At 42.4% G+C, this 13,549-nt stretch overlaps 1 protein-coding gene across 1 annotated transcript in view; it reads right to left on the bottom strand.

Annotated features, from left to right (window-relative positions):
* The window catches only part of ttn.1 (titin, tandem duplicate 1), a 394,831-nt gene that overhangs the window by 12,854 nt on the left and 368,428 nt on the right, over positions 1 to 13,549 (bottom strand). Inside the window, 17 exon segments of the mRNA XM_051930464.1 lie at positions 75 to 650; positions 742 to 1,041; positions 1,135 to 1,440; positions 1,539 to 2,123; positions 4,071 to 4,373; positions 4,493 to 4,795; positions 4,897 to 5,196; positions 6,154 to 6,441; positions 6,562 to 7,155; positions 7,494 to 7,775; positions 7,864 to 8,169; positions 8,258 to 8,563; positions 8,653 to 8,952; positions 9,045 to 9,335; positions 9,442 to 9,747; positions 9,844 to 10,146; positions 10,899 to 12,965. Of these exon segments, the coding sequence (XP_051786424.1) occupies positions 75 to 650; positions 742 to 1,041; positions 1,135 to 1,440; positions 1,539 to 2,123; positions 4,071 to 4,373; positions 4,493 to 4,795; positions 4,897 to 5,196; positions 6,154 to 6,441; positions 6,562 to 7,155; positions 7,494 to 7,775; positions 7,864 to 8,169; positions 8,258 to 8,563; positions 8,653 to 8,952; positions 9,045 to 9,335; positions 9,442 to 9,747; positions 9,844 to 10,146; positions 10,899 to 12,965 (7,716 nt within the window).

Genomic DNA, 13,549 nt, shown 5'->3' on the forward strand with positions numbered 1-13,549 from the left:
CTTGTTCTATGGAAGAAAAATGAAGCCTTTCTCCAAATTAACTGTCTAATCGATTGCATGCATGTTAAACATACCTTGGACTTCAACACTGAGAACTGTATCAACAGTGCCCAAGATGTTGCTGAGCTGCACTTTGTATTTTCCTGTGTGGGCCTTGCGTTGCACATTCCTGATCACAAGGTGTGTGTAATGTTCAGTGTTTTCAACTGTAACATTTTCTGAATCTTTCAAAGGTTTCTTGGCATGGAACCACAAGATAGCAGGTACTGGACGGCCAATGTAAACGACATGCAGACGCAGACTTGTGCCGGCACTTGCATAATATTTCTCCTTCAGTGGGAATCCAGGATGGAATTGAGGTGGAGCCTGAAGGAAGAGTTTTCCACTGGTCTCGATCTCATCCACATCATTGATGGCTCTGCAAGTATACAATCCCTCATCTTCCTGTTCCTCTGTGACGATGGTCAATGAATGGTTGCGCCCATCAGAGCTCATTTTGTATTTGCGGCTCTGTATAAGTTCCTTGCCGTATCTGTACCATTTAATATCAGGTAGTGGTCTGCCGATGATCTGGCAAGTGAGCTGGCCTGCCTCGCCCAATTTTGTGGTGACATCCTGCATTTCCTGTCTAACACATGGTGCTTCTCCAGCTGTTGAAAAAATAAGGTCAAGAAACAACAGTTATTAGGTATTGTCTCATAAACGATATTACACAAAAGACTCTTGATAAACACCACATACAAGTCAATTTTGTCTTAATGGCCATAGCTGTTCTGCGTGGACGGCTGACTCCAGTCTCATTTTCCGCAAAGACACGGAATTCATACTCTGTTGCTTCCTGGAGACCACCCATGGTGAACTGTCGATCCTTTGTGCGTTCTTTGTTGCACTTTTTCCAAGCACTGTCGCCAGACTGGCGATACTCAATCCAGTATCCCAGGACCTCTTTGCCTCCGTCACATTCTGGCCTCTCCCAGTGAATAGTGATGCTGTCTTTGGTGACTGAAATCACTTCAATTTCTCCTGGGTGGCTTGGTTTGTCTAATTAAAGATAAAATAAATGATGTTAGTTGTGTTTTCTACTACTTGTTGAAAAGTTCACATACAAAATGAGAAAAAGCTCCGTTGACTTACCAAATGGATCCTTGCAAATAATAGTTTCAGATGATGGGCCAGGCTCACTTGGGCCAATATCATTTTGGGCAATAACACGGAACTGGTATTCTGCATCAGGAACAAGGCCTGTCACCGTGTACATTGTCGTAGTAATGTGAGTCTTGTTGTGTCTAACCCATTTATCTGTAGAAATCTCTTTGCGGTCAATGAAATAACCGATAACACGTGAACCACCATCATCCTTTGGTCTTGACCATGACAGGCTCACAGAACTCTTGGTTATATCCAAGATCTCTGGTGGATTGCTTGGAGGTTCAGGTGGAGCTATTATGGAGGGAAGAAACATAAAACACATTGATAAAACCATTCTCAGTCATCTCAAACAAGCAATACAGGATTTAAACATCCCACTAAACACTTACAAAGTGGTGTTTTGGGAATGACGGATTCTTCTGACTTCAGAGATTTGCTGATGCCAAACTGGTTTTCAGCTGAGACTCTAAAGTGATACTCAACATTCTCCTTCAGACCCTTAACAATGTAAGAAGTCTCCTTTACCCGAGAGTCAACAGTGCACCAGGCTGCTTTAGGTACTTCTCGTCTCTCAATGACGTAGCCAAGAATGTCAGAGCCTCCATCGTCCGCTGGTGCTCTCCAGCTCACTCTTACTGAACGAGCCTGAATGTCATCAAATTCCAGTGGACCTTCAGGAATGTCTGGCTGCCCAATTACTTTCACTTTGATGTAGACAGCCTTCTTTCCACACTTATTCTCCAACACCAAATCATAGGTGCCAGTGTCGTCTCTGTCGCATTCCTTGATGACAAGCTCTGTGATTGTTTCAGATGTTGCAATCATGGCTCTGTTGCTAACATCACGGCCTTCCTTGGTCCACTTGCACACTGGAATTGGCTTGCCCTTAATTGGCACTGACAGCCGGATGACACTACCTTGTCTGACAACAAGGCCTTCCTGGTATTTTGGATCCAGATCATAGTCAGGATATTCTGAAATTAAAAAGAAAAGAAGCAGAATATAGCATTAACTGGAGCATACAACACCAAAAAACAAAAAACCTGAGCAATGTAGAAGATATGCATGTAGAAGAAGAGCTATACTGGTTAAAATATTCAGTTGTCCTGTACTGGTGTGGTGCAGGTCCTACTTGTTCAAAAGAGCTGAAATTACCCACTTACCTAGTGAAATTCCTGTATCACCAAAATTAAAGGTATAACTAAAGTCAGAAGAAAAAGTACTAAGATGGCCCTCTAAGAGTGATTTGCTAAATTTATTTTGTGCAGAAATGGCACAATATACAATAAGGACATCTCAATAAATTATAATGTTTCATATTTACATATCTGAATTCCTAGTGCTATTAGTAAAATAGAAGTTCATGGCTGGTCCCTACCTTGCTACCCAGATAACTATAAATGTGGACTATGCTGGTTCAGACAAGTAAGCTCTTAACAATGTAGTATGCCAAACTAAATCTTAACAGAATCTTGACTGGCTTCCTGACTGCTAGAGATCACCAAGTGAGCTACAGGAAAGCTACATTTTTTTTAAAAATTTTGTCAGATGGAAAGGTCTACAAACATATTAGCGTTCTATGTATAAGGAATAAGGAATAATATATATAAGCGATAAGACATCTATTCAGCTTGCCCGGGCATAATGTCCACTGGCATCCACAAGTGGCTGGGAATGTCCGATGTATAAAGGCAAGTGAATGGCGTAAAACAATAAACTATCTATCTATCTATCTATCTATCTATCTATCTATCTATCTATCTATCTATCTATCTATCTATCTATCTATCTATCTATCTATCTATCTATCTATCATATAGTGCCTTTCATATCTATCTATCTATCATATAGTGCCTTTCATATCTATCTATCTATCTATCTATCTATCTATCTATCTATCTATCTATCTATCTATCTATCTATCTATCTATCTATCTATCATATAGTGCCTTTCATATCTATCTATCTATCATATAGTGCCTTTCATATCTATCTATCTATCTATCTATCTATCTATCTATCTATCTATCTATCTATCTATCTATCTATCTATCTATCTATCATATAGTGCCTTTCATATCTATCTATCTATCTATCTATCTATCTATCTATCTATCTATCTATCTATCTATCTATCTATCTATCATATAGTGCCTTTCATATCTATCTATCTATCTATCTATCTATCTATCTATCTATCTATCTATCTATCTATCTATCTATCTATCTATCTATCTATCTATCTATCTATCTATCTATCATATAGTGCCTTTCATATCTATCTATCTATCTATCTATCTATCTATCTATCTATCTATCTATCTATCTATCTATCTATCTATCTATCTATCTATCTATCTATCTATCTATCTATCTATCTATCTATCTATCATTTTACTCATTTCCTACATCCAGGTAACATGAAAACAGTGGGTGGTATCTAAGTCAAGACAATTTTGTTCCAGTACCCAGATGGCGGTCCTCCTACCTTTAAAACAGGCCAGGCTAACTATATGATGTAGATGTGAATCTCATAAAAGATTTGAAAATGGGCCCTCAAATCTGTACCACAAAGCCTCTGATTGGCTGATATGACCCTTTGGTTTTACAGGCAATACAAAGCTTTGGTCCAGTGATAAGTACAAGTATATCCTGCGCTATAGTTTTACCATTGTGTACCACGGTGTAAGAGTATCCCCCATCCCCATGATTAAATGTGATCTTGTGTGGAACTTCTGGCTAGCACTTAGAAAAACTTTTCCACTGTGGAAATTTATTGAGTTTATGCATTGAGTGTTCACCATCGCACTGCACTTGTGACATTTTTAGTAAACACTTGAGAAAATGTTTCCCAGCATTTCGTCCATTCTTAATGCAAGAACATGACTGTGGTGAGGACAGATAATGAGGTTTCCTCTTACCAAGCATTTCTATAACTTTAACTGTTCCAGGAACATCTGCGGGTTCGCCAGGGCCTCCAGCATTGCATGCCATTATACGGAACCGGTACTCTGCTCCCTGTGGCATATGCGTCAGTGTGTATTCACAGATTTTGGTGGGAGTTGTATTGCACTTGATCCAATCATACTGATCGACCTTCTGCATTTCAATCAGATAGCCGGTGACCTTTGAGCCTCCTTCCTCATCAGGTGGGCTCCAAGCCAATGAAACAGATGTTCTTGTTGAATCCGTGACTCTTGGATTCTGGGGTTTGCCAGGTGGCTCTGTTTTAAAATAAGCAAGAAAATATTGAAATATTTGCCCCTACACAGACAATATTTCCCAAATAGCATCTACACTGCAAAAGAAAATAAAGGAATGAAGGCAACTTAAGCCGTCGTACCGATGGGATCCATTGCAACTGCTGGCTTGGAAGGTCGGCTGGGTTTGCCTGTGCCTCTTGCATTGATAGCTGTCACTCTGTGTTCATATTCCAGGCCTTCAATAAGACCAGTAGACCTATACCTTGTCATTGTGACAGCAACCTTGTTACAACGCACCCATCTGTCAGCTCTCACTTCCTTGCGTTCAACAATGTATCCTGAAACTGCAGAGCCACCATCTTCCTCTGGAGGGTACCAGGTGATTGTCATACCATCACGAGATATATCTAAAACTTCCGGTGTTCCAGGTGGTCCAGGAATATCTGCAGAAGAGACAATGATTTTGATAACATATGGAAATTGTACCAGGAATATTCTTAAAGGAAGATGATAAAAAAGCAATTCAAAAACAAGTAAAACTTACCGATGGCACTCTTGCATTCTACGATTTCAGACTGCAAGAAAGAGCCAATGCCAAAGCGGTTTGTGGCTGCAACACGGAAGACGTATTCTGTGCCTTCATTTAGTCTGGTGAACTTAAACATGGTCCTTGTCACAGATTCGGACACAGGCAACCATCCTGGACGATGAGCATCGCGCTGCTCCACAACATAGCCACTGATTGCAGCACCACCATCTTTTGTGGGTGGATCCCAGCTGATGCTGACAGACGTGGCATCTATCTCATCGATTCGGATAGGGCCGGTAGGTGCTGCAGGCTTGTCTGTGTCAAACAGAAAAAAAAAAATATTTAGAACCTTACATAATGGATACATTCATTGGTAGAAGTGCTTCCTTTGAGCGACTAAGGCTTGCAAATCTCTCTTTGAGCCTATCATTTTTAGATCTTACTGACTTGAAAACTGAGTTAAACTGAAAAGTGGCATCCATAGTGTATAGCAAACTGTCAGATTCACTTTCAGTCAGCAGCCAGTTATGAGTCTATCATAAATAAATTCCTATTCAGCTTGGAGAAAATCTCAGACTTTCAGGGTGGGTTTGAGATGCTGGTAGATAAAAGAAGCCTGGATTTTCCTTGCTTATACAAAGGGTGCCAGTACCTCTTGTTTTTATTTAACTTGTTTAGAGACAATGGTTGCTAAATGGGGGCAACATGCTGGTGCAGTGGTTAGTCAAGGTGGTGCCTTTCATCTCTAGGAAACCAAGTTTCCTCCATGCCCTTTTTATAAGAATAATTCTTTGCATTTATATGGTGCTTTTCTCACTACTCAAAGAGCTCAGCAATTGCAGTTTGAGGGCCTTGCTCAAGGGCCCAACAGAGCTGAGTACCTATTGGCATTTACGGGATTCGAACTGGCAACCTTCCGACTGCCAGTGCAGATCCCTAGTCTCAGAGCCACCACTCCGCCCTTTTTCCCTTCCACATCCCAGAGGCACCATGCATGTTAGTCTAACTGATATCTGCTATCGGTCCAAGGTATATTTGTTACTGCTCAGTCCTCAAAGGTGTGGGATTGACACTGTCACCTACCATCTCTATCACTGAATTACAAGATTTGACAATTGATGGAGACACTAACTACATATAGGATATGACAGGCAGGAAGAGGCCATGATGTAAGAACAGCAAATTATCATCCTGCCTTCTAAATTCCCTGCGGAATGCTCTCCTTCCAACAACACAATTCACAAAGGGAGACCACACACATCTTACTCTTACCAAGAATGATCACTTTGATGGTTTCTGAAGTAGTTCCAGTTGTGTTCTTGAGTTCCAGCAAATACTCGCCAGTGTCGTCAATGGTGGTCTCCCGAACTGTCAGCTTACACAGTTTGCCAGTTGTTTCCATCTTGACACGGTCTGATTCTCTCATCTTGGAACCTTCGAAGTACCAAGAGGCAGCAGGAGGTGGACGACCGCTTATAGGAATGCTGAGTTCAATCGGTCTTCCACATGGTACACAGACAGTCTTCTGAGGAATGCCAGCCAGGTCAATTTTAGGCATAACTATGGGGAAGAACAAGGACATTTGATAAATATATAATTATACTTAGTCCTAATATATATATATATAAGTATATTTAGTCCTAAGTTGCTGTTACAGCCACTAGGTAAACCATTAAATACCTCTTTGTTCTTGCACAGTGACAGCGGTCACAATTTCTCTTGGCTCACTTGCTCCCTTGCTGTTTGTTGCTCTGACTCGGAACAGGTACTGCTCCATCTCATTGAGGGAAATGATGGTGTGCTCCAAGGTTGTGGGCTTGACATTGGCAACCTTCATCCACCTGTCAGTACCAGCCTTGCAGGCTTCAATCACATAGCCAGTAAGCCTGCTTCCTCCATCGTGGAGAGGCTTCTCCCAGGCCAGCGTGACAGTAGATTTGGTTATGTCCACCACTTCCAACTTCTGTGGCACCATAGGGACTTCAGACACAAGGACAGCATCACTTGTTTCGCATGGCTCACCAATACCATAGATGTTTTCTGGTAAAACGCGGAAGTAGTACATGGTTCCTTCTGTGAGCCCAGAAATTCTATAAAGGGTCTTGCTGCACTTAGTTGTCACTGTCTTAAAAGCTCTCATGGCAGCCTCTCGCCTCTCAATGATATAGTTGTTGACTGGCGCTCCACCATCCACCAGTGGGACCTCCCATGTAATGATGACAGAATCTTTAGTGACCTCCTTAATCTTTACTGCTCCAGGTGCTCCAGGAGTATCTGAAAGATATTTTCTCAGGATTAATGATACAATTTTCATCAGTATTCTTTTTTACTTTTATATCTTATTTACACTCATTTTATCAATGAATTCTAGTCACTCCACAACAGGAGAAATGTCAACAGGATTTCTTTTCCTCCATGCATAGCTATCATATTTGACTCATATTTTGAGCTAACCTTCCACTGTGCAGAAGATGGATCTTTCAATACAACATAAAAGTAGACCAAGAGAGATGTTGGGTGAAGTTAATTCTGCCGTGTTACAGCTTGGTTGTTCCTGCACTTATCAAAATTCTATGTGATAGAGACTGCTAGCTGTGACCAGCCAAACTTACCGTATATTTTAACAAGGATTGTGGCCGCCTTCTTGCCAAAGGAATTTTCGGCTTCAATGGTGTATTTACCAGCGTCATAACGGTTCACTTTATCGACGGTGAGTATTGTATAACTGTCAGTCGTGTCAATTAATCCCCTACTGGCAAGGTCCACACCAGGTTTACTCCAGTTGATGATGGGAGGTGGCCTTCCAGTTACCGAGACCATAAGTCGCAGCGTTACACCAGCTCTAAGAATGACTGTCTTCTTCAGATCATCTGCAAGCTCAAGATCTGGAGTTTCTGGAATATGACAGTAAGGCACGTCTTAAGTACATATGAAAACACTAATAAAATGAAGCTGCAACTCAGTGAGGAAAATTCAACATACCGGTTCTCTCCACCGGCTCAATTTCAGCCGATGATTCACTGTATTCTCCAGTTCCATTGACGTTGACGGCAGCCACACGGAAACAGTATTTCTTAGCAGTCACAAGAGAAGTGATGGTAAATTCTGTATTTCTCAAGGTGGTTGTGGTGTGAGGTCTATACCACTGCTCAGTACCTTCTTCTTTTGTTTCCAAAATATATCCAATGACATCTGCACCTCCATCATACATAGGTCGAGTCCAAGCCAAGCTGATGCTGTGCTTAGTTGTGTCAACAACTCTTGGAATAGATGGTGCAGCAGGAGTATCTGAGAAAACACAGACATTTACATCAATGAAACGCTAAGTTCTAGACCATTTATTTAAAAAGAGGGACGACAGATGGAGAATACTTACATGTCGGATCCCTGCAGTAAGCATAGAAAGAGGCATCACTGGGCTCGCTGTTGCCTGCGGCATTCATGGCACTGACTCTGAATTGGTATTCACTTCCTTCCAAAAGGTTAGTCACCTTAAATCTGGTGTCATAGATAATGAAATCTCGGTTAACTCTTGTCCAGCGCACACTCTTCTTTTCACGTTTGTCCACCAGGTAGTTGATGATTTCACTGCCGCCATCAGTCTCGGGCTTCAGCCACTCAATAATGACGTGTTCCTTTCCAACACCTACTATTTCAGGGGCTCCTGGAGCTGATGGGATAGCTGTTAAAAAAATGGAATAAATAGTAAATGTCTACTGACATCTTTCAAAGAATGTGTTGACATTTCTGTGAAATAAGTATGATACGTACTGAATGCGTTTCTGGCAAAAATGGGTTCAGTTTCAAGTGGCACACCAGGTCCATACTTGTTGACGGCTCGGACTCTGAAGATGTACTCGTTGTTTTTAATCAGGCGAGTGACCACGCATGACAGTGTTTTGCATTCGGCCTCCATGATGACCCAGTTCAGTCGGCTTGTTTCTCGTCTTTCTACAATGTAGTGAGTAATTGGTGCACCTCCATCCTCTGAAGGTATCTTCCAGGATAAGGTACACTTCTCCTGAGTAACCCGGCTTATGGTGATCTTGTCATCACAAGGCCCAGGTGTATCTGTGGTGAAGAATGTGTTTGGTCAAAGATTAGTCAACACAGGCCATATAAGGACAAGAAAGTTAAAAAGCAGTCACTGTGTTGTCACTTACCAAGGACTTTAACGCAAACAGAAACCGTTTTCACTCCGCTGGCGTTTTTCACAGTGAGGTTGTACCTTCCGCTGTCATTTCTGTCACAGAATTTAATGATGGCCAAAGCCCGCTTGTTAGTGTACTGCAAAGAAATCTTCTCACACAATTCCAACTCTTTGTCTCCCTTGGACCAATAGACTTTTGGGTCAGGTTTGCCTCCAACTGAAGCATCCAGCACAAGGTCTGATCCAGCTCTGATGGTGACAACATCTCCCAGAAGTTTGCTGTCTAGTTCGGCTTTGGGAGGTGCTGAAAGATATAAACAGAAAGGAAGTGAGTATCACATCCAATCTTAAGTTAAATAAATACTTAACCCAATTAAACAGAAGGAGGTGGGGGGGGGGGGGGGTCTTACTATATTCATCTTTGCAAGTAACGGCTCCTGTAGTTTCAGAGGGGGCACTGATGACGCCAGCACCATTCTTTGCCAGGACACGGAATTCATATACTTCTCCTTCGCCAAGAGCTGTCACTGTGAAGAAGGTGTCTGTGACGGTGGTGTAGTTGCACTTCAACCAGCGACCCTCGCCATTTTCATTGTAAGGCTTGCGCTCGATAATGTAGCCCACAATCTTGCTTCCTCCATCATTGAATGGAACGTTCCATTTCAGAGATACAGTGGAGCGAGAGACATCTGTCACCTCCAGTTTTGTTGGTGGGTCTAGACAAAAATATGAAGCATACCATTGATTAAAATAAGCAGTGGGGAAAAAACCCAACACACTGACAACAGATTTACTCTAACAAGAAAACTTACCAACTGCATTCTGGGCCATGACCGGCCTGGAAGCTTCACTAGGTTTGCTTATTCCAGCAGCATTCATGGCATAAACTCTGAACTGGTACTCCAAGCCTTCAACCAGTGTTGAGATTCTATAATGGCACTCAAGACATGGGATCTTGTTTTCCTTGACCCACAGGATGGTGTTTCTTTCCTTCTTCTCGATCCAGTAGCCCATGACTTTGCTGCCGCCATCATGGTATGGTTCTTCCCAGCGTATGGCCATAGATGTTGCAGTGACCGATAGTACTTCAGGTCTAGTAGGTGAACTTGGTGGAACTGTAGCAAGAATGAGTGAGAAACAGGCTTATTATACAGGACTTTGAAACCTGGAAATACAGAGATGTAATGCACAGTCAACAATTCATGAGTAATGGCTCTGTGGGGCTGTGCAAGTCACTTCTTCTTTACAATTTCTTCAGCTCCTTCTCTATTATGAGATGTTACTCTTTCCACAATCCCTCAGATGAAGCACATGGAAACAGAAAGTGCCATATCAGGAATATACCTAACTGGTTAATGAGTCAACCATGATGTGCTTCCTTGTGGTGTCTCTGGCTGCGTCTTTCAAGCAGAATGTTTTCTAGGCAGGGTAAACACACACTACTTTCTGAGACCATTAAAAGACCTTTTTAAGACCTCTCTGAGACCATTTTGAGAGTACTGCAAAACTTAATTGATCATCTAATTTGCTTTTATGCATCTCTCAGTAAGAAGACATCCTTGCCAGTTCACTATCAAAATATGTTTGACATACAGTGCCATGGAAGTTTGGCTTTTGCCACATACAGCTGCTGAATTTATCATCTTGAGCCAGGGTTTGAATTCTTTAGACTGAAAGGTAGTGATTGTGAACCTAGTCATGAATCACCTGTGAACAACCTGAGGGTCAATTAACATACTTTAAGAGGTGGAGTCACTAATTACAGTTAGCTCCTTCAGCCACATGATTCATAGTGAACTAGATTTATTGATAGCGTACGAGTAAACACTGCATATACTAAAATAAAAATGATCATATTCATACTTACTAAATGGATGCTCAGCCACAATTGGTGTGGATTCAATTGGCTTGCTCACACCAAATCGGTTTTCAGCAGAAACTCGGAATGTGTACTCCATGTATTTCGTGAGATGAGTGACCTTGATCTGCGTACGCTTCACGCTGGAATTCACCAGCTGCCATGCAGTCGTTCCAGACTCACGCTTCTCAACTATGTAGTTGGTTATTTCCGTTCCACCGTCATCTTCAGGTTCTTGCCAAGTTAGTACGCACGATTCAGAGGAAATTGATGACACTTCAATTGGGCCAGATGGTGGACCTGGTCGTCCAATAACATTGACAGTAACGGTGAAGGTCTTCACGCCTGTCACATTCTCCAACACAAGGTAATACTTTCCAGAGTCGGCTCGCATGCTGTCCTTCACGATGAGAGTTGTTCTGTCTTTAGTGGTTTTGATTTTCACTCTCTCAGTCTCCTTCAGCCTGATCTCTTCAAGCTTCCAGGTTACTTTAGGAACAGGTCGTCCGCTAATTGGAATATCAATTGTGAATGTGCTTCCAGCTTTGCATGTGATAAGTTGGTTGGTGACTCCACTCAAATCTGCTGTGGGTTCTATCTGTGGTTCTTTGATGATGACAGATGAGAAGGCCTCTCTTGGCTCACTAAAGCCAGCATCATTTCTGGCCTTGACCCGGAATTCATATTCAGTGTTTTCAACTAATCCTTCAATAACCAGGCTTAAAGCTTTAGTCTGACCAACAGACACCCAGTGATCTGCACCTTTTTGTTTAGCTTCAATAACATAGAAACTGATGCGGCTTCCACCATCATGATCTGGTTTCACCCAAGCCAAGGTGGCAGATGTCTTGCTTGTATCGACAATATCTAGCCTCTTTGGTGGGGCAGGCTCCTCAGTGGCGACAATTGGATCCACATTTTCACATGGCTCTCCGGGACCATATTCATTTTCAGCAATGACTCTGAAGAAGTAAGGTACACCTTCTGCCAGGTCGCCTACTCTGAGGATCTGGCGAGTGCATTTTCCGCTCACTTCTTGCCAGCTACGACGGCTAGCTTCCCGCTTCTCAACAATGTAGTGGCGGATGCGTGATCCTCCGTCATTAACTGGGGCATCCCACATCAGGGTGATAGAGCCTCTGGTGACATCCTTAAATGTTATGGGGCCAGAAGGTCCGGGTGTATCCAGAACTTTCACAGTGAAGGTGATCGACTTGGTGCCACTATTGTTTTCAAGGGCAAGAGTGAACTTTCCAGAGTCATCCCTGGTACAATTCTCAATGGTAAGAGTGCTGTATGTTTCTGTGGTCTGGACATCGGTTCTAACTCCGAGCTCAGATCCAGCCTTTGTCCAAGTTGCGACAGGGACAGGTCTTCCTCGGAAAGCAATGTGCAAGCGGACGGTACCTCCAGCTCTGACAATGTGTGTCTGCTTGAAGCTGGCGTCAATGTCAATTTCAGGTGAAGTGAGTCTGTCCACAGCTTGTACTGGGTTAGACACCTCACAGGGTTCTCCTTTACCTGCACCATTGACTGCTCTCACTCTGAACTTGTATTCTTCTCCAGCTTCCAGTTCAGTCACAGTGAATTTAGTGTTGATGCATGTTTCTAGATTTACTTTGTGCCAGTCATCAAGGCTTGCCTTACATTTTTCAATGATGTAGCCAATGATTTCCATTCCTCCATCAAAGACAGGCTTGGTCCATTCTAAGCTTACCGATGATTTTGTGGTGTCTGTGACTTTGACGACAGTTGGAGCGCTTGGTGTGCTGGTAGGTTCTCTGCACTTGATCAGTCGAGATGTGCTGCTCGCAGGTCCCACACCAGCTCCATTTTCTGCCATGACCTGGAACTCATATTCATTTCCTTCTGTCAGGCCAGTTACTCGGTATCTTGTCTCTGTGATTGGCCTCTTGCTGGAGACCTTCACCCATCTCAAGCTCTTCTTCTCACGTCTCTCGAGAATGTAGTGCTTGATTTCATTTCCACCATCTGTCCTTGGCCGTGTCCATGTGAGTGTGATGCTGTCTCCCGTGACGTGGGTTGCATCAGGTGTGCCAGGAGCATCTGGAACAGCTACAGAGAGAACATGAAACATGATTATTCAGAGTCTAATATGAATCGATTCAAAACATAGAAGGACTAAAGGCACAAAAGTCTGAATGCCAGATTATTGAAGAGATTGAAACTGAAATGAATGTTATGTAGGACAACATTTAAGCAGAATATTGAGAAAGGTGCCTACAATGATGAACAGTGAGCTCTTCCTCATGTCATTGGCAGATCGATGAACATTAGTCTCAGGGGACAGTACCATCATGAGATAGAAAGTGTGTATGGGGGAATACTTGAACCTTTGCAGCTGACAGATCTCAGGCAATAGACCTAAACTCTGAAAGTCTTGTCAAGCTGAAAAGGAGTGCAATGGATTCTAGGAAATCAAAATTGAGAGCATTTTGCTTAGTTATAAAGCTTTTAATTCTTATCAGAAAATAACCTTGAGCTTGTGGTAATGATTCAGTAACATTTCTGTGTTTTGAGAAACTGAACAGTGTCATAGTGTGCTCTGCTAACCTGAGATTAAAAAAAGTAAGCCAGGTGCTCATTTTGGGTGAGAAGATTGTAGAGAGAAGATGACTTTTATTAGGATTAGGGGTAAG

Source organism: Erpetoichthys calabaricus, chromosome 8 (assembly GCF_900747795.2).
Source record: "Erpetoichthys calabaricus chromosome 8, fErpCal1.3, whole genome shotgun sequence".
NCBI lineage: Eukaryota > Metazoa > Chordata > Cladistia > Polypteriformes > Polypteridae > Erpetoichthys > Erpetoichthys calabaricus.